The sequence below is a fragment of the Hemiscyllium ocellatum genome, chromosome 3 (genome assembly GCF_020745735.1).
Source record: "Hemiscyllium ocellatum isolate sHemOce1 chromosome 3, sHemOce1.pat.X.cur, whole genome shotgun sequence".
In the NCBI taxonomy this organism is placed as follows: Eukaryota; Metazoa; Chordata; class Chondrichthyes; order Orectolobiformes; family Hemiscylliidae; genus Hemiscyllium; species Hemiscyllium ocellatum.
The window spans coordinates 54,136,578-54,157,128 of record NC_083403.1 but is presented as its reverse complement, the minus strand read 5'-3'; the positions used below and the strand labels follow the sequence as shown (position 1 = coordinate 54,157,128).

Genomic DNA, 20,551 nt, shown 5'->3' with positions numbered 1-20,551 from the left:
TGTTAGTTTTGTCGCTTGGTTAGGGGAGTGGTAAGTTCTGGAATACAAGTCTTCATTACTATTGAAAGTTATCAGTGCCCGTAGCCTTTCTTTTGCTGTATCCAGTGTCTCTGGCCATCACTTTATATTATGTTGGGTGTATCAAATTGGCTGAAGAATGGCATCTGTCCTGCTCGAGACAATCAGAGGATCATTCATTTGGCACTTCTGGCTGATGATTGGAGCAGTTGCTTCAGCCTTATCTTTTGCATTCATGTGCTGGGCTCTTCTGTCATTGAGGAAGGGGATGCTATCGCAGCTTCCTCCAGCGAGTTGTTTAATGGTTCGCCACCATTCACGATGGATGTGGCAGGACTTCAGAGCTTAGATCTGATCCACTGGAGTAAAATTCTACTCCTGTTCATGACCACAGCACATCATGGATGCCCAGCAGAGTTACTAGATCTGTTTGAAGTCTGTTCCATTTAACATCTCAATCGTGTCACACAACATGTAGAGTATTCTCAATGTGAAGGCAGGACTGTGTCTCCGCAAGGACTGCTTGGTCACTCTTACCATGCTGTCATGGACTGATGCATCTGCTGGATGATGTCAAATATGTTTTTCTGTCTTGGTTCCCTCACCACCTGCTGCAGACCCAGTCTAGTAGCTATGTCCTTTAAGACCTGACCAGCTCAATCAGCAGTGCTGCTGCTGCATCAGGACAACAAGATCCCCACATCCTTGACACCCTCAGTGATTCCTCCAAGTATTATTTAGCATTGAGGAGTACTGATTCATCAGCTGAGGGAGGATGGGATGTGGTAATCAGCAGGGACTTCATTGTCCATGTTTAACTTTGACTCTGACTCTGGACCATTAAGTCTAATGGCTTAATATTGAGAATTCCCAGAGCAACTCCTTCCTGACTGTATGCTACCATGCTGCCACCTGTTCTGCTGGTGGGGCAGGACATATCCAGAGATGGTGATGATGGTATGTGGGGTGTTGTCTGGAAGGTATAATTCTGTGAATAATGCTGTCAGACTGTTGCTTCACTAGTCTGTGAGTTAGCTTTCCCAAGTTTTGGAATTATCCACCAGATGTCAGTAAGGAGGACTTTACAGGTTGGACAGGCTGTTTCTGCTGTTGTCGGTTCCCAGTGTCCAAGACAATGTCAGGTGGTCTGTCCAGTTTCATTACTTTGTTGAGGTTTCATGGCAGTTCATCCAAATGACTGGATTGCTAGGCCATTTCACAGGACACTTTGCTGTGGTTTTGGAGTCACATGTAAGCTAGACCAGGTCAGGAGGGCCAACTCCTTCCTGAAGGACATTAGTGAATCATTACTATACATAGATAAATGGCAATGGTGTCTGTCTGTCTGTCTGTCTGTCTGTCTGTCTGTCTGTCTGTCTGTCTGTCTGTCTGTCTGTCTGTCTGTCTGTCTGTCTGTCTGTCTGTCTGTCTGTGTATGCATGTATGTTCCATCATTTATCCATGTGCTAATAGGTTTTATTGAATGTTGTGCATGCGCTGAGCTGATGTTTCTTTTCAATGATAGCAAATCGATGGAAATGTGCTGCCCATTCAATTACTGTTCACGATTAATAGCTGTGAGACAACAATGGATTAGAGTCAGAGAGAGGTACAGCATGGAAACACACTCTTCGGTCCAACTCATCCATGCCAGAGATCCCAACCCAATCTAGTCCCACCTGCCAGCACCTGGTCTATATCCCTCTAAACCTTTCCCATTCATATTCCCATCCAAATGCCTTTTAAATGTTGCAATTGTATCAGCCTCCACCACTTCCTCTATTAGCTCATTCCGTACACACGTACCACTCTCTGCGTGAAAAAGTTGCCCTTGGGTCTCTTTTATATCTTTTCCCTCTCACCCTAAACCTATGCCCTCTAGTTCTGGACTGCCCCACTACAGGGAAAAGACATTGTCTGTTTATCCTATCCATGCCCCTCATGATTTTATAAACCTCTAAGGTCACCCCTCAGCCTCCGAAACTCCAGAGAAAGCAGCCCTAGTCTGTTCAGCCTCTCCCTGTAGCTCAAATCCTCCGACCCTGGCAACATCCTTGTTAATCTTTTCGGAACCCTTTCAAGTTTCATAACATCTTTCCTTTAGGAAGGAGATGAGAATTGCATGCAATATTCCAACAGTGGCCTAACCAATGTCCTGTACAGCCGCAACATGACCTCCCAACTCCTGTACTCAATACTCTGACCGATAAAGGAAAGCATACCAAACACCGCCTTCACTATCCTATCTACCTGCGACTCCACTTTCAAGGAGCTATGAACCTGCACTCCAAGGTCTCTTTGTTCAGCAACACTCCCTAGGACCTTACCATTAAGTGTACAAGTCCTGCTAAGATCTGCTTTCCCAAAATGCAGCACCTCACATTTATCTAAATTAAACTCCATATGCTACTTCTCAGCCCATTGGCCCATTTGGTTCAGATCCCATTGTAATCTAAGGTAACCTTCGCTGTCTATCGCACCTCCAATTCTATTGTCATCTGCAAATGTACTAGCTTTACCTCTTATGCTCACATCCACATCATTTATGTAAATGATGAAAAATAGTGGACCAAGAAACGATCCTTGTGGTCACAGGCCTCCAGTCTGAAAAACAACACTCCTCCACCACCTACCTTTTGAGCCAGTTCTGTATCCAAATGGCTACTTCTCCCTATATTCCATGAGATCCAACCTTCCTAACCAGTTTTTCATGGGGAACCTTGTCGAATGCCTTACTGAAGTCCATATAGTTCATGTCCACTGTTCTGCCCTCATCAATCCTCATTACTTCAAAAAACACAATCAAGTTTGTGAGACAATTTCCTATGCACAAAGCCATGTTGACTATTCTAATCAGTCCTTGCCTTTCCAAATACATGTACATCTTGTCCCTCAGGATTCCCTCCAACAACTTGCCCCCTCCGATGTCAGGCTCACTGGTCTATAATTCCCTGGCTTGTCCTTACCACCTTTCCTAAACAGTGGCACCCTGTTAACCAACTTCCAGTCTTCCAGCACCTCATCTGTGACTATTAATGATGCAGATATCTCAGCAAGAGGCCCAGCAATCACTTCTCTAGCTTCCCGCAGAGTTCTAGGGTGCACCTGATCAGGTCCTGGATATTTATCCACTTTTATGCGTTTCAAGACATCCAGCACTTCCTCCTCTGTAATATGGACAGTTTTTCAAGATGTCACCATCTGTTTTCCTACAGTCTATATCCTCCATATTCTTTTCCACAGTAGGTACTAATGCAAAATACTCGTTTAGTATCTTCCCCCATTTCCTGTGGCTCCACACAAAGGCAGCCTTGCTGATCTTTGAGGGGCCCTATTCTCTCCCTAGTTACCCTTTTGTCCTTTAGTGTATTTGTAAAAACACTTTGGATTCTCCCTAATTCTATTTGCCAAAGCTATCTCATGTCCCCTTTTTGCCCTCCTGATTTCCCTCTTAAGTATACTCCTGCTTGCCTTTATACTCTTCTAAGGATTCATTCGATCTATCCTGTCTATACCTGACAAATGCTTCCTTCTTTTTCTTGACCATACCCTCTTTCTTTAGTCATCCAGCATTCCCTATACCTACTAGCCTTTCCTTTCACCGTGACAGGAATATACTTTCTCTGGATTCTCGTTATCTCATTCCTGAAGGCTTCCCATTTTCCAGCCGTCCCTTTACCTGCCAACATCTGCGTCCAATCAGCTTGCAAAAGTTCTTGCCTAATACTGTCAAAATTGGCCTTTCTCCAATTTAGAACTTCAACTTTTAAATCTGGTCTATCCTTTTTCATCACTATTTTAAAACTAATAGTATTAATCGAGTGATACCTCAGTCACCTACCCTGCCTTATTTCCCAAGAGTAGGTCAAGCGTTGCACCTTCTCCAGTAGATATATCCATATACTGAATCAGAAAATTGTCTTGTACACACTTAACAAATTCCTCTCCATCTAAACCCTTAATACTATGGCAGTCCCAGTCTATGTTTGTAAAGTTAAAATCCTCTACCATAACCACCCTATCAATCTTACAGATAACTGAGATCTCCTTACAAATTTGTTTCTCAATTTCCCTCTGACTATTAGGGGGTCTATAATATAATCCCAATAAGGTGATTATCCCTTTCTTATTTCTCAGTTCCACCCAAATAACTTCCCTGGATGTAATTCCAGGAATATCCTCCCTCAGTACAGCCGTAATGTTATCAAAAACGCCACACACCCTCCTTTCTGTCCTTCCTTTAGCATTTGTATCCTGGAACATTAAGCTGCCAGTCTTGTCCATCCCTGAGCCACATTTTTGTAATTGCTATAATATACCAGTCCCTTGTTCCTAACCATGCCCTGAGTTCATCTGCCTTCCCTGTTATGCCTTTTGCATTGAAATAAATGCAATTTAATTTATCAGTCCTACCTGTTTTCTGCTTTGTCCCTGACTGTTTACTTGCCTTTGTTCTCAACTGTACCAATCTCAAATTGAAATCTTTCCTCACTATCTCCCTGGGTTCTTCCCCCAACCTTATTAGTTTAAATCCTCCCAAGCAGCTCTAGCAAATCTCCATGCCAGTATATTAGTCCCCTTCCAATTTAGGTGTTATCCGTTCTTCTTGTACAGGTCACTTCTACCCCAAAACAGCTTCCAATGATCTAAAAATGTGAATCCTTCTCCCTTACACCAGCTCCTCAGCCATGCATTGATCTGCCCTATCCTCCTATTCCTGCCCTCATTAACTTGTAGCACCAGGAGTAATCCAGATATTACTACTCTCGAGGACCTACTTTTTAAATTCTTGCTTAACTCTCTGTAATCACCCTTCAGAATCTCAACCTTTTCCCTTCCTATGTCGTTGGTTTCAATGTGTACAATGACCTCCTGCTGGCCCCTCTCTCCCTTGAGAACATTCTGCACCCTCTCTGAGACATCCTTGATCCTGGCACCATGGAAGCAACACACCATTCTGATTTTTCACTGCTGGCCACAGAAACGTCTGTCTGTACCTTGGATTAGAGAGTCCCCTTAGACAATCGATCGTTTGGAACCTGACATACATCTTGTACGTCGTGAGATCGTGAAATCTCAGGCTCCATTTCCTTAAATATGTATGGAATGTAATGTTAAGCCATACAAATCAGAGACATGTGCTGTTGTTTCTTACTGTTGGACTAATTTGACTCTGAAGTTTATGACAGATTTGTCTGGGAGCATTCTACCCATTTCTATAAATATCACTTTTGGCTGAATGGTAAATTGCAATACAGTTCCCTGACTATGTTTCATAATGCCCTTTTGGTATAAGAAATAGAGCAGAAACCTACCTTTTATGGGATATCTTTGTATGTTGTCTACACGAAAGAATGTTTCCCAGTACCTTAAATGTTGTAAATGAATTTGAATGGAAGGAGGAGGATTGTAGGTTAACCCATTACTGAGGCGGTCTGAGTTGATCAACAAATATGATGGACACTTGACATGGATTCAGACAACCTCAGAGCAATATGCTATTTCTCATTTGTTTTTTGTCTTCCCACTCCCCAGCCCCACCTTTCATTCAGAAAAATATTCACTTCATAATCAAATATACAGAACGGAAACAGACTATATTTGTTTGACCTGACTTGTCCATGCCAGCATTTATGTTTCACAAAAGCGGTCTTCCTGTCTGTTAGCAATGCTGAGCTACTCCCACTCTTCCTCATCTAGCTTTCTCTAGGCATATCTATACTAGTGTTTGCAAACACTGCCTGTGGTAGTGACTTGTGCATTCTCATGATCCTCTGCATAAAGAAGTTTCATTTCCATTCTATTGGATTTTAGAGGTGACTACCTTGTATTGATGACCACTGGTTTTATTCTTTACAACTGGAAATACATTGTTTATTCAACTAGAGGTGTGGCCCTGCAATTGAGGTATCATCCTTACACATCTTTATTTGACTGTCTCTGGAGTCTGTCTCATTGTTTTCATAATTTGGCGACCAAAACTGTCCAAATGCTCCAAGTGTGGTCTAACCAAGCTTTCCTACATAACATTAGCACTGCTGAACAATGTTGCTGAATAGAGACCTTGGAGTGCAGGTTCATCACTCCTTGAAAATGGAGTCGCAGGTCGATAGGACAGTGAAGAAGGTGTTTGGTATGCTTTCCTTTATTGGTCAGAGTATTGAGTGCAGGAGTTGGGAGGTCATGTTGCGGCAGTACAGGACAATGGTTAGGCCACTTTTGGAACATTGCATGCAATTCTGGTCTCCTTCCTATCGGAAGGATGTTGTGAAATTTGAAAGGATTCAGAAAAGATTCATAAGGATGTTGCCAGGTTTGGAGGATTTGAGGTATAGGGAGATGTTGAATAGGCTGGGGCTATTTTCCTTGGAGCATCAGAGGCTGAGGGCTGACTTTATAGAGGTTTACAAAATTGAGGGGTATGGATAGGATAAAGAGACAGTCTTTTCCCTGGGGGAAGGAAGTCCAGAACTAGAAGGCATAGGTTTAGACTGGAAAGATATTAAAGAGACCTAAGGGACCACTTTATTCACGCAGTGGGTGGTACGTGTATGGAATGAGCTGCCAGAGGATGTGGTGGAGGTTGGTACAATTGCAGCATTTAAGAGGCATTTGGATGGGTATATGAATAGGAAGGGTTTGGAGGGATATGGGCCGGGTGCTGGCAGGTGGGACTAGATTGGGTTGGGATATCTGGTCGGCATGGACGAGTTGAACCGAGGGGTGTGTTTCCGTGCTGTGCATCTGATTCTGTGACGATTAAGCTGGGGCTCAGGAGAGGATAATGCAAGTGGTGGTAATCATTTTGGTATAGAAGCACAGTTCAGCTAACTTGTGACAAGTGATCATCATATTTCATTAGTGTTCAAGAGAAAATTTGGTATTTGTCACTCTGTAGCTGCAGTTTTAGTACTTTACTCAAGTGCTGACCTGATGAAAGGTATGATTTGTCTAAATAGCACCCAAAACAATACTTTTCTCTATCTTGTGTCGATAATAAATGAAATTGAATCAAGTTTCAGCTTTTCAATGTACAGGCATCGCTGAAGAACAACATTGGTAACAAAGTAGAAACTCTGGATCATGTTATTGCTATTACTGGGTAAGACAAATTCCGGACTGAAACCTGCCCCGGTACCATGTTTTATTTTAGCTCGATGAATGGTATGATTAGTAATGAGTGATGTGTTGGGATATCTGGTCGGCGTGGACAGGTTGGACCGAAGGGTCTGTTTCAATGCTGTACATCTGTGACTCTATAACACAATCACGATACTAAATTATAATTTTTTAAAAACTGTGCAAATGTGAACATATTATACTAATCACATAGAATCTTGTGATAGCTGCATTCACTCCTTGGTGTAATACTCATTCACCAGAATGCAATTGGAACTTGCAAGTGTTAGTTTGTCCTGATTTTGGATTTTCCCATTATATGATGGCTGCCACAATACTGGTTGAGAATGTTTCATGTCAACTCGTGTTCAGAAATGCTTACAAACAGTGTTCTGTCTATTTTTTTTCTGGTTGCACAAGCCTCTGAGGTTCTAACAAAGTGACCTTTCACTGAAATGTAAGCACACGATGCTGCAGATTCTGTTTTAACAATAAAACAGATGTTTAATAACAAAAGAAATGAAAGTAACATGATCAACTCATAACTGAAGTTCAAGGCTTTTTAAAAATAATAAAAGAATACTCTTATTAATCCCAAACAATTTTTTAAAAAATGGAAAAGGAAAATAAATGTGTTTTTTTAGTACCCAAAATGCATCTTACACAGTGTCCAAAAGCATCACTCCAAATTTACTTTAACTAGAGTCCCTGTCTCTAACACCTTAATGCTTTTAAGTGTCCTTTGACTTGAATTCATCAATTGGAACTGCAGATGTATTTTTCCTGGAGCTTTTCATGCACCTGAGCTTAAGCATACTCAACTTCAAGCTAACCTTTTCAGGGTTTTATCCCAGCACTTCTGATTGGGGACTGAAACTAATTATTTACTCTAAGGTAATCTAGTTTTGTTGCCCTTCCCTTTTTTCAAAATGATACCATCGTTGAAGTACGTCATAGAACTTCATTCTTCTAAATCATCCAAAAGCTGTTTCTAAGCTGTGGGTGTTTCCCTTGGTTGTTCTTGAAGAAACAAAATCACCCTCCCTTCTAAATGAAAGCTTGTTTATCTTGTTTGTTCGTAAAACCATATCAATGGGAACACAAGTCTATTGATTTGAAAGCTAGGCCGGTGTTCCTTATTTTTGTTGCTTAACTGTTGATGAGAGTCCTAGTGGACCAGAGGGCTGATCTCTTAGAGACAAATAGTGGTTTAACCTGAGCCTTGGGTGAGGCAGAGAATGTGGGACCTTTGGTGTAACTCTGCATCGGGAAACCAGCCACCAACTGAGCTAACCAAACCCCATGACAAACCTCCTGAAGGGACGGCATATAGAGGAATGAGTTCTGTGGGATGAAAGAAAGCTGATTATTGCAGGGAATGTTGAAAGACATTGGATATTATTGATCTATTTGGCTTTTCTCTGGCGAAAATGGCCTTATCCATAAAGTAATTAGTAGATGGAATAAAGTTCTAACTGAAATTATTCAATTGTTATGCTTCCAAAGTTGTCATTCTTGAACAATGATTTTGTTGCAGCTCTATGGGAGGTGTACCCTAACACCATGGCTTTAAAGAATGCTTTTTTAAGTTGCTAGTGAGAATGAAGGATTGATTTTAGTTACATCAAAATAAGTTTGTGCATTAAAGGCAGAGTGTAAATAACCAACATCACAAAGCATTGGGAGCATGCTAAAACAAAACATTATATTGAGCCACATGAGATGGTGAATATCGAAGAATTAGAGTTTAGTCCTGAGCAACTGAAGGCATGGTTACCAACAAGGAAGAGTTTAAAATCTGGGACAAGATGAGTCCTAATACCTTGGCTTGTAGGACAGGATAAGATTATAGAGATCAGGAGAGGCGAGGCCACATGGGGATAGTCCATATAACACAATATGTTGCGAAACTAGTAGCACCATTGCCCAAATCTGGCACACAACCCAGGGATAATGTCTTCTCAGCAGCAGCTTGTTGAGGGTCCCAGTGAAAGTTGAACCCCCGACTTGGTGCAGCTGCTTTAAAAGCAAAGATGATAATTTTAAAAACTACATGCTGATTTGTCGAGACACCAGCAGAGGTAAAACAAGTGTATGGGTGGTCAAGCACCAGGGACATGTTAAAATGCCAGCAGTGAAGTTTGGAAGACTTCAAGTTCAAGAGAATGGAAGGGAACAGCCAAGAATGGATTGGGATATTCTGGAGGTAACAAAGACATTAATGAGGATTTTAGAAGATGAATTGAGAAAGCACAAAGCCAGCCAATATCACATTGCTCTGAGGGGGGTGGTCAGCAGAACTGAAATGTCAAATTTGATTTCTCTCCACAGATGCTGCCAGACCTGATGACCTTTTCCAGCAACTTCTGCTTTTGTACCACATTACATGGTCTTGGTGATGGCATGATCATGTGGACTGAAGCTTATGCCAGGGTCAAGTCTGATGCTAAGTTTACAAACAGCCTCTTTTAATCTCAGCCACTTGCTGGGGATAGGGCTGAATTTCAAACCATGACTAAAAACACTGGCTTCAGTCTCCCTTTGGTGGAAATTTCTGCCCATAGTAGTGGAGGCCTAATAAGGCTTTCAAACATTTTGATTTAGCATTAGTGGAGGAACGAAGCAGGATATTATTAATGTACATGTGAAAATTAACATCATGTTTTAACAGGTGACAAAATGCACAAGAACTTTGGAGAGGATAGGAAACTAGTTTGTAAATATGATGGAGTTAAGAATTTTATTTGAGGATAATGATGATGAAAGATTTCAGATAGAGCGGGGTAATGTGTAGAGAGAGGAATTAATTGAGTGATCGACAATTTTTTCGGGAATTCAGTTGACGGAACAGGAAGTGTCAAGATAAACTCTGAGTGAGCATGAAAGGAGAAAGGTTTAAGATGGTTCAGAGTAAAGAGAAACATCAGGTCATTCTAGTCTGATTCTAGAATAGTGAGCAGGTTGGCATTGTGCACATTACATTTGGGGATATTCCTTTGTCTAAATAATATTAACCAAATATCATATTGGTAAATCATATTGGTCCAGGGTGGCATGGCAGATCATGAATGATCATTTCATCAGTGTGTCGTTATCTACCAAATTGTCCTCCGCAAAAGATCCTGAATGGAAATTGTTGTCTCGAAGATTTTGAAGAAATCAAATGCATGTGTTGTTGAGCCGTCTGCTTTACAGAAAGCCTCGACATCACGACTCCATTCTAGAATTGAAAATCTTCCCTGATGATTTTTAAACATCTGGTAAATACTGAGTTTTCATCAAATTATTTCATTTTGAGGAGGGGCACTCCTCAGGAGAATTACTTCCATTATCAGCCTTTGGCAAGAATTAAAACCCAGTTTCAGGTAGCAACTTGCATTCATCTCCCAAGGAATAGGAAGTAACATATATGTGCCTTATTCCGTATTCATTGGTACTGCTTACAGAGCTGTTCTTTGGTAATCTTCAGTTATTACTGAGTCATGTGCCCTGATAATTACTGGAAGAAATGCCATGAGCCAGTCACCGATTGCAAATAATGTGAAACAGATGGTCCCACAATGAGAAGTGCGGGTGGTAGGTACAGTGTAGAAGCAGCTGGTGTGAAGATTGCCAATTGTCCAAAAATAAAGAGAGGTTTTCAGGATGAGGCAAATTCTGGTAACCTGCTGAAAATGTCAGATTTGAAGTGATTGAAAATAACTTTTTTTTTCTATTTGAAGACATTAACATTTGAGAGTGTGGAATGCTTTACATAAGCACGAGTCTAAAAGCTGGATTTTCCTGCTGGCTCCCAGGCCCCAAATGGCCAGCAGGGACACAGAGTTACTAATAACAAGGTCAAGTCCAGCAGTCTTCTAGAGGTGATCTCCTAATTGCCTCTCTCTGAGCTAACTCTTGATGTTGCAGGTCCCTTTGGGCTAGATGTAGGTACTGCTGAACTAGGATTAAGAGGGAATGTTAACTTTGCCTACGAAATGCTTCAATCAGGAAACTTGTAACTGACAAGAAATGAAAAGAGTGGGTCCCTTGGAGCATGTGGATATTTCTTAAGTACCCTCTGAGGTGGGCAATAAATGCTGGCCTACCCAGCAACGCCCTCATCCCATGGGTGAATTGAAAGAAAAGGTGCTTCTGAGATCTTGTCCTAATGCTCATTCTGAGACACTGGGGTATCATTATCTCATCACTGTACATCACAGCCATTCACTTATATGCTCCACATAAGATTCATTTTCAAAATGTGCCCTCAGATGTAGGACACTTGTTTGTTATCTCTTGTACTGGAGAGTCCGAGTCAATTCAGTGAACCCTAAAAGTATTCTTTGTTTTTTCAGGGCTCCGCAATGCCAATTATGAATCAAGAACAATTAAATTAATAAGGATACAACCTAGACAGGATATTACTTCTCTTCTAATCATAACTTGTGTAATTATAGTACTTTGAAATTGTAAGGAAAATTCAAGTTCCAGCTGTGCTTATGTCATTTTCTATTACCTAAAACAGGCTTATTTTACTTGCATCTGGGTTTATCTGTTAGATTTTAAGTACTGAATGTGAATAATTCAATGGTATAAACTACTGAGATCAAACTCACAAAAACAAATTTCACACGATTTTACTGTTGTAAATAAATTACTTTTGTTGACTTCTGATTTTTCAATCAAGCAGCATCTTACGTGAAACATGACCAGATATTCAAAAAAGACTCCAGACACTTAAGTACACTTTCTTTTAGATGTGTTTCTGGAATGTTGATGGAAAAAAAATTAGTATTTATTTTCCAATCTATTTCTTCCATAACTAGCAAAAGAGTCTGTTCTGTGTTGAGCGTACAGTCTCAATGTGTTTTAAGCGTAATAAAACTACTAAGCAGTAGCAGAATAATAGCTCTTTGTGGACGAAGATGTCATAACATAGGCAAAGACTCTCTACGCAGGATATTGAACTTCACAAATCATTCAGATCAGAAGTCAAATTAGAAAGTCTCCGTGTTTTAACCTGCTGTAATAGCTGGTGGCATAATATGACAATGTAAGGATGCAAACTTTTGCTTCCCCAACAGCGAGTATTGTTCTTGGTGAATCAAGGATATGCTATTTATTAAAGTTAAAAATCAAAATTATAGTCCAGCAGGTTTATCAGGTAACCTGCCAAAGGAGCAGCGCTCTGAAAGCTAGTACCTCCAAATAAACCTCCAAATGGTGTTGTGATTTTTAGCTTTGTCCACCCTAGTCCAACACTGACACCTCCAAATTATGGCTATTTAATAATGAGAGGGCTGTTGTATAGTTGGTCATCTATTAGTTTTGTGAAAATGCAAAAAGGAAAGAAAAAAATCATCTTTCTATCAGGGTGGGAGCATGATGTGAATGTGATCTATCTTTGCAGGAAGGTAGCAGTTTTGACTTATCAGGATAAGGAGAGTTGAGAAAGTGGAAATTTAGGTTGGACAAATTGTGAAGGTTTTGGGTTATGAAGTTGAGACCAAATGGATGATCAGTTCAGTTATGGAACATAGCCTTGCTGTGGTCTTGCTTAAAGTCTGACCAAAATACTAAAACGTGACCAACTAGGAGCACATCCGTCAGTGTTCAAACAACACTTCAGCCTGAGATCTCTGCCTCAGGCCAGCTTTTTAAGTTTAGGCTTGTTCTTGAATCAGTGGCACAATCCCTGCAGAAACCAAAAAGCTCTTTGTAAAACCTTGAATTAAAGAGACCGTTTAAAACATGACAAAATTCCACCTCCTTTTGCATTTGTAACTGTGTTTTGATAAATGTTGTGATTTCGGGTGTGGGATTGATTGGAAGTGTGGACAGCCCCTTTTATTAGATTTGTCTGCTGTGTTGAACCATATCCCTTCTGTTTACACTTGGAGCTCAGGGACATTTGGAATTTGCATGCTTCTAGCAGGTTGTTTTCTGCACAGGTCAAAATGACAAATTCTTAACACATCTTATTCATATTTGATTGAAACACAGGTTAATAAGCATTGTTGACTTTTTCTTTCAAGCATTGACTTGAAAAGTTTTTTTAACCAGAAAACAAATTCCATCTTAAATTCTCATTCAAAACTTAATGCCTGCTGTGCTTGAAACAAAGGGTGGAGTTTTCCACTCCCTTGAGTAGTCTAGGTATTGGCAAAAATAAGGAAAACAGCGCCTTATGTCGAGAAAGAAAGTTGCAATTATCTCCTTTAACTTAATGATTTATGTCAGAAACTCTCTAACGAGCACCAACGACCTTATTTTCATGCATTTTCACCTCCTCAATAATCCCACCAGCCTCCAATTCTCTCCTTCCCAAGAAACTAGATGGCGAGGTGCCAACACCTGCCATTTAAAGTCAGTGATTTATCTGAGGGTATCAGCATCTCTACTTGTTTCTCTGGGCTTTCATCTAACTCTGTTATCACCACAACAACCTTCTATGTTCTATGGTTACTGTCATCTCTGATCTTCATTCAAGCAGATCTACAACAATAAACACCAGCCTCGCCACATCATGTCTGCTTTCGCTTCAACTCTTGCACTATTTCGCCCCTTTGGGGACACCGTGGACCAGCATGCTTTTGTCAGTTGCTTTGTAATCAGGGATTATATGTGTCTCATGCATTTTATAGATCTTGGCTTCATTGTTTTTATTTTTTGCTCATTTTTGAGCTTGCATGGAGGTAGGATCCTGGGGTGAAGGATGGTGATGATGCAGGATCACAGTGCTGGTTCATTTGCAGGGTTATAGTGTGGGCTGACAAAGGCTACATCAGACCAGCTGGTATTAAAATCACTTTGAAAACATGTTGCTGAAAAAGGGAAAATACAGCCTAAAGTTGAACCAGTGATAAGTGAGACTGCAATGCCCAGCACAGCAGTGGAGTGTATTTAGACTTGATTTAATTGAATGGAATGGCAGTGCTGTATTTAAAGGATGCCATAGCTTTTGATCCAATGTCCAATATCTCCTGCCCAACAGCTAATTACACTTTCCCAAAAAAAAAAGCCAGTCAGCCACCAGCACCTGCCTCCTGTGAGGCCAGCTCCAGGTTTTCTGTTCATGTGCTGGCCATTTATGTTACACTGACCCCACTGTAATGAGCCCTCAGTCCTCACCATTCGGGCACACCAATTAAACCACATATCATTGTGTGTCTGAACATCTATCTCGATAACTCTGATTTTGGTCAGCTAAAGAAAAAATACCTGTTAAGTAAAGATAATGAGCATGGCAGTTGAGTTTAATGGTAATGGCTGGGCAGAGAGAAAAATGTAAAGATTGCAGGGAGAAGGAATTAATTACTGTGTTTAACATTTCATAGAGAAGAAAAGAAAGCTTAAAACTTATAGGTCCTTTGAGAAATTAGGAGAATTGCAAAATAAAGAAATAATCAGGAAATGATGCATGTGTTAACCTAATTCTTTATATCAATTTGGACTAATTCCACGTGCAGTCAAACAGGCTCTGGAATTTTGAATGTGTCGAGGATGGTAAAACATATGTTCTACAGCAGTTCAGCGTTATGTGCCAACGTAGAAAACCAGCAGTAGCTGGCCTTTGAAAATGCTGACATCTAGAGCAGCCCTGGTGTGGGAAAAAATAATTACTTTGGCCTTCTAAATTAAGTAGACACAATATCTGTTCATTTGTGTTGGAGGGGAAGCCAAGAATTAGTATGATACCTGAAAGGAAAAATCAAATATCGATGACCCAAGGTTTCAAGATTTTATGCTTGGAAATTTTTAAAATCTTCCATTAATTTTGATGCATTCCAATCATTTTAAATGTTTTCCCTACAATTTGACTGAAATTTGAAGCAAAGTTTCAGTAATACAAACATTTTATAATTTCTGCAAAACTTATATTAACATGGATGTCCATTCCTTCCTAACATTGTACTTCGTAGCTAATTCCATCTACTTGCAGACAGAATTAATTGGGAAATTTTCTCTCCTTCCAGTACCTACTCTTTTCATTGAAGAATTCTGTTTCTGTAATTGTCCTTCAGGCTGGCACAGCTCATTTCCCTGCTGTACCACATTCCCTCCCCCTGCCACCCCCCAAAAAAACACATCCCGTCCCTCAGTTCAAATTCTGCTGCTTTTATCTCTCCAGTGGACCTTCAATGCTCTTAATCATATCTTTGCATCTGCCACTCTCCTCATTCTCTCTCCTTAATGCTCCATTATGGTCTTCTGTCCTCCTTTCCCCTCATGTTTTATTACCATCCACTTTTCACCTTCCTTCACATAATACTGCTCTTACTCAAGTCCAGCTGCTCTTTGAAGTCGTCCAACCACTAAATATTGAGTGGGAATTACTGTTCTTGCAAGATTTCTTTCCTGACAATACAGTTCTTAACACAAGTCCTGCTGCTTTTCAAATAGTTCCAGACACGACATACCATAGTTGGGAATTTCGGCTCCCCGAGCAATTACCACTCCGGGCAGTCTTTCTGATCACTCTAAATAGTCAGCAGCACTTTTATACACGTTACGGCTGAGAGCAGAATGGCCCACATCAGTTTTTTTTGTCAGATGTGTTGATTTATGCACTGCGCTGCACAAATAGTCTACATTGACACAAAGGAGTCTGTTGGCATCAGTGTTCATGGCATCATTTTGCAAGAAGTTATGCTATCAACGTGTTGCTAGAAGGCACAATTAGGAAGATTTGAACCAGGTGAAGGGACTGGTATGAGTGGACTTGAAGTATTTAAATGTAGACTTTTGGCACCATCTCGGAACGCAATGACCACAAATTAGCCTGCCTTATAGAAACTCTGCGCCATTGTTTAAACAGGTGGGCCCTGCTTGGAAGGCGCTCTGAAAGCTATTTTGTCACATTTCCTGAGGTTTGAAGTTGGAGCATTTTTGTTGCAGTTAGTAAAAATGTTTATATGTACAAGGGGGATTTCATTTGCATAGGGATTTCATGAGTTGATCGTAAACTAAACTACTACTCCAAGTCTTTTTGTACATGAGCTTCATGTGCTACTCATCTTATTTTGTTACATCTCCTGCATCCAGGACCTTGAGAGCACTTTGTCCAAAAAGGACATGTTTATCCTCCCACTCATTACTTTTATAAAGCAGCGTCGGTTGTTTGTGAATTCTGTCTTTTAGGATAAGTAAATTATTTTCGGATTTTGCTGGCAGAGCTGGATTCTGCTAGAATTCTTGGTCTGTTATTCCCATGTTTTCCATGTGAAAGGCAATTGGATGAATGAGGGATTGGGCCTGACTTTTAAAATATAGTGGGATCCATTACCATACTGTGGGCATGGATGTGTCTGCAGCCTTGGATAATATAGCATTGTAAACTGTGTCAGCAGGATATCTGGAACAGGTGTGATATACTTTGAGCTTAGTGAGCAAGAGATGAAGTTCTGAACATGAGAAGTTTCTTTGAAAAGAAATGCTGAAGTATGTTAAGAGATGCTGTCAGTGTCCCAAAGGCATAGAGGCCATAAAAAGGAGGTTAACATTGTTTAAGGGAAAATAAGTCATGCCTTGTGAATTTATTGAAATTCTTTGAGGAGGTAGCCAGGTTTGTCAAGGAGAGCTAAGCAGGGGACTTATTTCCATTGGAATGCCAGAAGGTGTTTTAACATCCCACATGTGGACTTCTATAAAAGAAGAATGGAATTAGTGAAATAATGCTGAATAAGTTAGTTGTGCAAACAGCTCCACTTTTTTTAATTTAGAGTTGGGGAAAACAAAAATCAAATTATCAAAATTCAAATTAAGTTTAAATGCAGTGGCACAAGAGACTATTCCGATTATATGATTATGAATTGATATTGGAAATTATTCCTTCAGCTCAAAGTGGGAAGGAAGTGAAGTCTTATGGTAATCAGCATTGTGACCCAAAACAGCCTGCTATTTTAGAGAAAGGGTTCACAAACCGGAGTCTGCATATAATTTCAAGGGGCTTGCTAGTGATTTGAAGTTGATGTAAAGCTAATCTGACCCCTAAAGGTTTCAGTATTCAAGGTAGAGTGCTTCCTTCTACTCCTAAGACACTGACACCAGTGCATTACCACTATAGTGCTGGACCCTCAGGACGTGAGGAATTGGAAACCTGCTGTTCAGCCTCAGACTCATGATCATCTTGTCCTGCACAGTGCTTTGTAGAAACAGTATTTCATGAGGTGTGTGCCAGTCAGCTTGCTTAGAGGGAACAAGGGCAGAAGCAAGAACTGGCATGGTCATCATCCCCATTGGTCTCATCGTTAACATACTCCGATTCAGTCGCAGTCTACCCACTTTACAGAGGCATTCTGTGCCCACTCACCCTTTCCCAACCTTGTAGCAATAGTCAGTGACTCAACTGAGCCAGAAGGAACTTCAACACGAGATTCATGCCTGCTTGTTGAAGATACCTCACGCACTGGCAGAACTGCTGCTTAGCACCAACAACAAGTTTCACAACGAGCCTGACCAAGGTTTGAATTGGCAAGTTACGAATGGTATAGAACAATTGAAGGACACGTCACCATTTTTCTTTCCAAAAGATTAATTCAGATTCAGCAGAGCTTTTCCAGATAAACTCATGTCTTTAGTTGCATTTATTTCTGTTCATCTCACGCGTGGCCTAGCATATTAAATTTGCCACAGCAATAAAGTCTTTTCACTGGCAAGAATGGAATCTTTTCTGAATCTTTTTGTATATTAAAATCTATATTTAAAAAATCTTGCATTCTCGTGTATTTCCTGACTCTGAAATGATGTTTCTGTTTCCACTGTTTCTGACACATGCTGGCTTTTTCCCCGTTAGAAATGTCTATATTAACGACATTGGCATGTGTAAGCCCAGCAACCTCTAGTTGCACAAGATGCCTATTGGTGGTGGTTGTCTCCTTGTTTCCTCAAAATTGACTTAAATTGCTTTGTGAAAATATTTCAACTGCCATTTTTTTCAATAACTTTCTCATATCCAAACTAAGGCTTGAAATAAAATAAAACAAATGAAACACTCTCAATGATGTTACTGTAATTAATGTCTTTCTGTGTGCACATCTTTGTAGATATTTCAATGTCTCAACCTATTTTGTGTGTCTGGAGTTAAATGGAATATTTTTGTCCAGAGCACTTACTCAGATCTTGCAAGCTTGCTCATTTTCAAAGTAGGAGTTGAACTGAGCATATAAAGTGGATTTGGTTTTCAATTGCCTCCATGCTATTCACTGAATTGTAATGATGGCACATTTCCTTTGGCATTTAGCAACTCTTTCTTGGTTAGTTTTCAAAATTAATTGAACCAAACATTGAATGTAAATTTCAAGAATCTTGATTAGTTAACTTTGCTCACTGAAATGAAAGCAAAATATCATGGATACTGAAATTCTGAAACAAACACAGAAAATGCTGGAAAACAGGTCTGGCAGCAAGTCTGCAGAGAAACAGTTAACCTTCTGATTCTGACATGACTTCTTCAGAACTTATGCTGTGTGTGTGTAGGAGTTTGAGGTAAATATTCTGCCTTTGTCAGTTGCAGCTTAGCAATTGTGGTCTGTAAATTTCAGTAAGTGCAGCAAATTGAAAATGAGCTACAAATCAAATGGAAGCCTCCAATAATGATATGTCTTAATGATGGAGAATATAATCATTGGAAAGATTTTATGCAATTCCTAAGATCCAGAACAATTAAAATCTGTGAAAAATGTATTTATTTGAGCATACAATTGTCACGCCATTGGTACTATCTCTTCTTTTGATAATGTCGTGCAGCATGAATTATGTTTCTAACTTTATAAAGAATTTGCACTTACGCACAGTAAAAGTGGAACCATTTCCAATTCAATTCAAGTATTGAATAAAACAGTGTACAGAAAAAATAACTTCAATTAGCTTGTATAAATTTCAAATTCAGTCATTAAGGTATTTGCATGGTATTGTTGTTAATATATGTATTTCTGTTTAGGGACGGCTGCAGTGGCAGTTGCTGGTTTATTGGCGGCTTTGCGCATCACTAAGAATAAATTGTCAGATCACACATTCTTATTTCAAGGTGCTGGAGAGGTAAGTCAGTAAGTGGCCATCGGTAAGATTGGTTAACTCTCATTTTGTTTGGCATTTACTTCTTAACTTTGAAGATCTTTAAGAGGGGAGGTTGCTACAGATATGATGGGCTGGAAGATGATTGCAAATGAGTTCAATATACAATTTATCGTAAACTTAGTTTTTGAAAGATTTGTAGAACTTTGTTTGGTAAACGTGAATGTATTCAGTACCATGTCTTGCTATCCCTTTGTTACCTGCCCGACATAGCCAACTGGCTGAAAAGACCATTTTTTTTATTTTAGCCTTTTGCTGAATGTTTAAAATTGAAATTATTACACGCTTTGCAGCAAATCCCAAGATTGTAAAGAGGTGCAGAAGGTGCAGAATTTATGAGAATTATCCAAATAATGGAATGTGTAACAAAATTGCTAGAAAAGCTCAGCAAGTTTAGCAGCATCTGTGGAGAAAAATCAGTTAACATTTCAGGTCAAATAACCTTCCTAGAAATATATTAATACACGTCAGTGATTGTCACTCCTGCCATGCTTCGGTTAACAAAGTGTCTCCAACGTTGCTACAGTTATTAATCTTTAGCGTCCCAACTCCCAGATGTTGATGCAATGGATCCAAATCTATTGTGGTTCGATTGGAAATCTATTGATGTGCAGGTATACTTTAACATTTGGGTCGCAAAATACTAGGACATCAAAGTGCAAAGAAATTTGATGTCACGTCAAATTGGACCTCCCATATTGGCAGCTGCATCTGAACTAAAGTAATTTATAATCGTGAATTACTATGGAGGTAGTATAGTCTGTTGAATCTCCATTGTATTGTGCAGCATTAAATGGGAAGCAGTTTTATTCTCTGTATCCATACATCTTTGAGTGTATTGTTACAGCAATGTCACAATCTTGAAGCAGAGGTCAGGTAGTTTTGACAGAGAATGAAGATCAGAGTGAATCCCTTCTTGTTGCTCAAACCAGCAAGCTGTAGTTTTGGAATACAATTGTTGTTACTCATGTCATCAACTTAAAATAGTGCATTGTATGCCAAGACATGACCAGTTAAAAGAGGAGCAAATGTTCAACATTTTTTTTGCATCTAATTTTATTTTCCTCTGTTTCCAAACATAGGCTGCCATGGGAATAGCGGATCTCATAGTGATGGCAATGAAGAAGGAAGACATACCTGTACAGCAGGCTCTTTCTAAGATTTGGATGGTTGACTCTAAAGGCCTCATTGTTAAGGTAAAACAAAACATTTACGCAAACATTTAGGGATAGATTCACTGTCTTGATGGTAATAAAATCTGGCACAGCGCTTACTTTGATATAACAAGTATATAATTCTATCATACTCCAATACTAGATGTTAGTTTTAGGTTTGTTGCTTTTTTTTTCTGCTCATC

At 39.9% G+C, this 20,551-nt stretch overlaps 1 protein-coding gene across 1 annotated transcript in view; it reads left to right on the top strand.

Moving 5' to 3' along the window:
• The window catches only part of me1 (malic enzyme 1, NADP(+)-dependent, cytosolic), a 425,357-nt gene that overhangs the window by 316,084 nt on the left and 88,722 nt on the right, over positions 1-20,551 (top strand). Inside the window, exons 8-9 of the mRNA XM_060850027.1 lie at positions 19,061-19,158; positions 20,277-20,390. Coding sequence (XP_060706010.1) covers positions 19,061-19,158; positions 20,277-20,390 — 212 coding nt within the window. The remainder of the gene's footprint in view (positions 1-19,060; positions 19,159-20,276; positions 20,391-20,551) is intronic.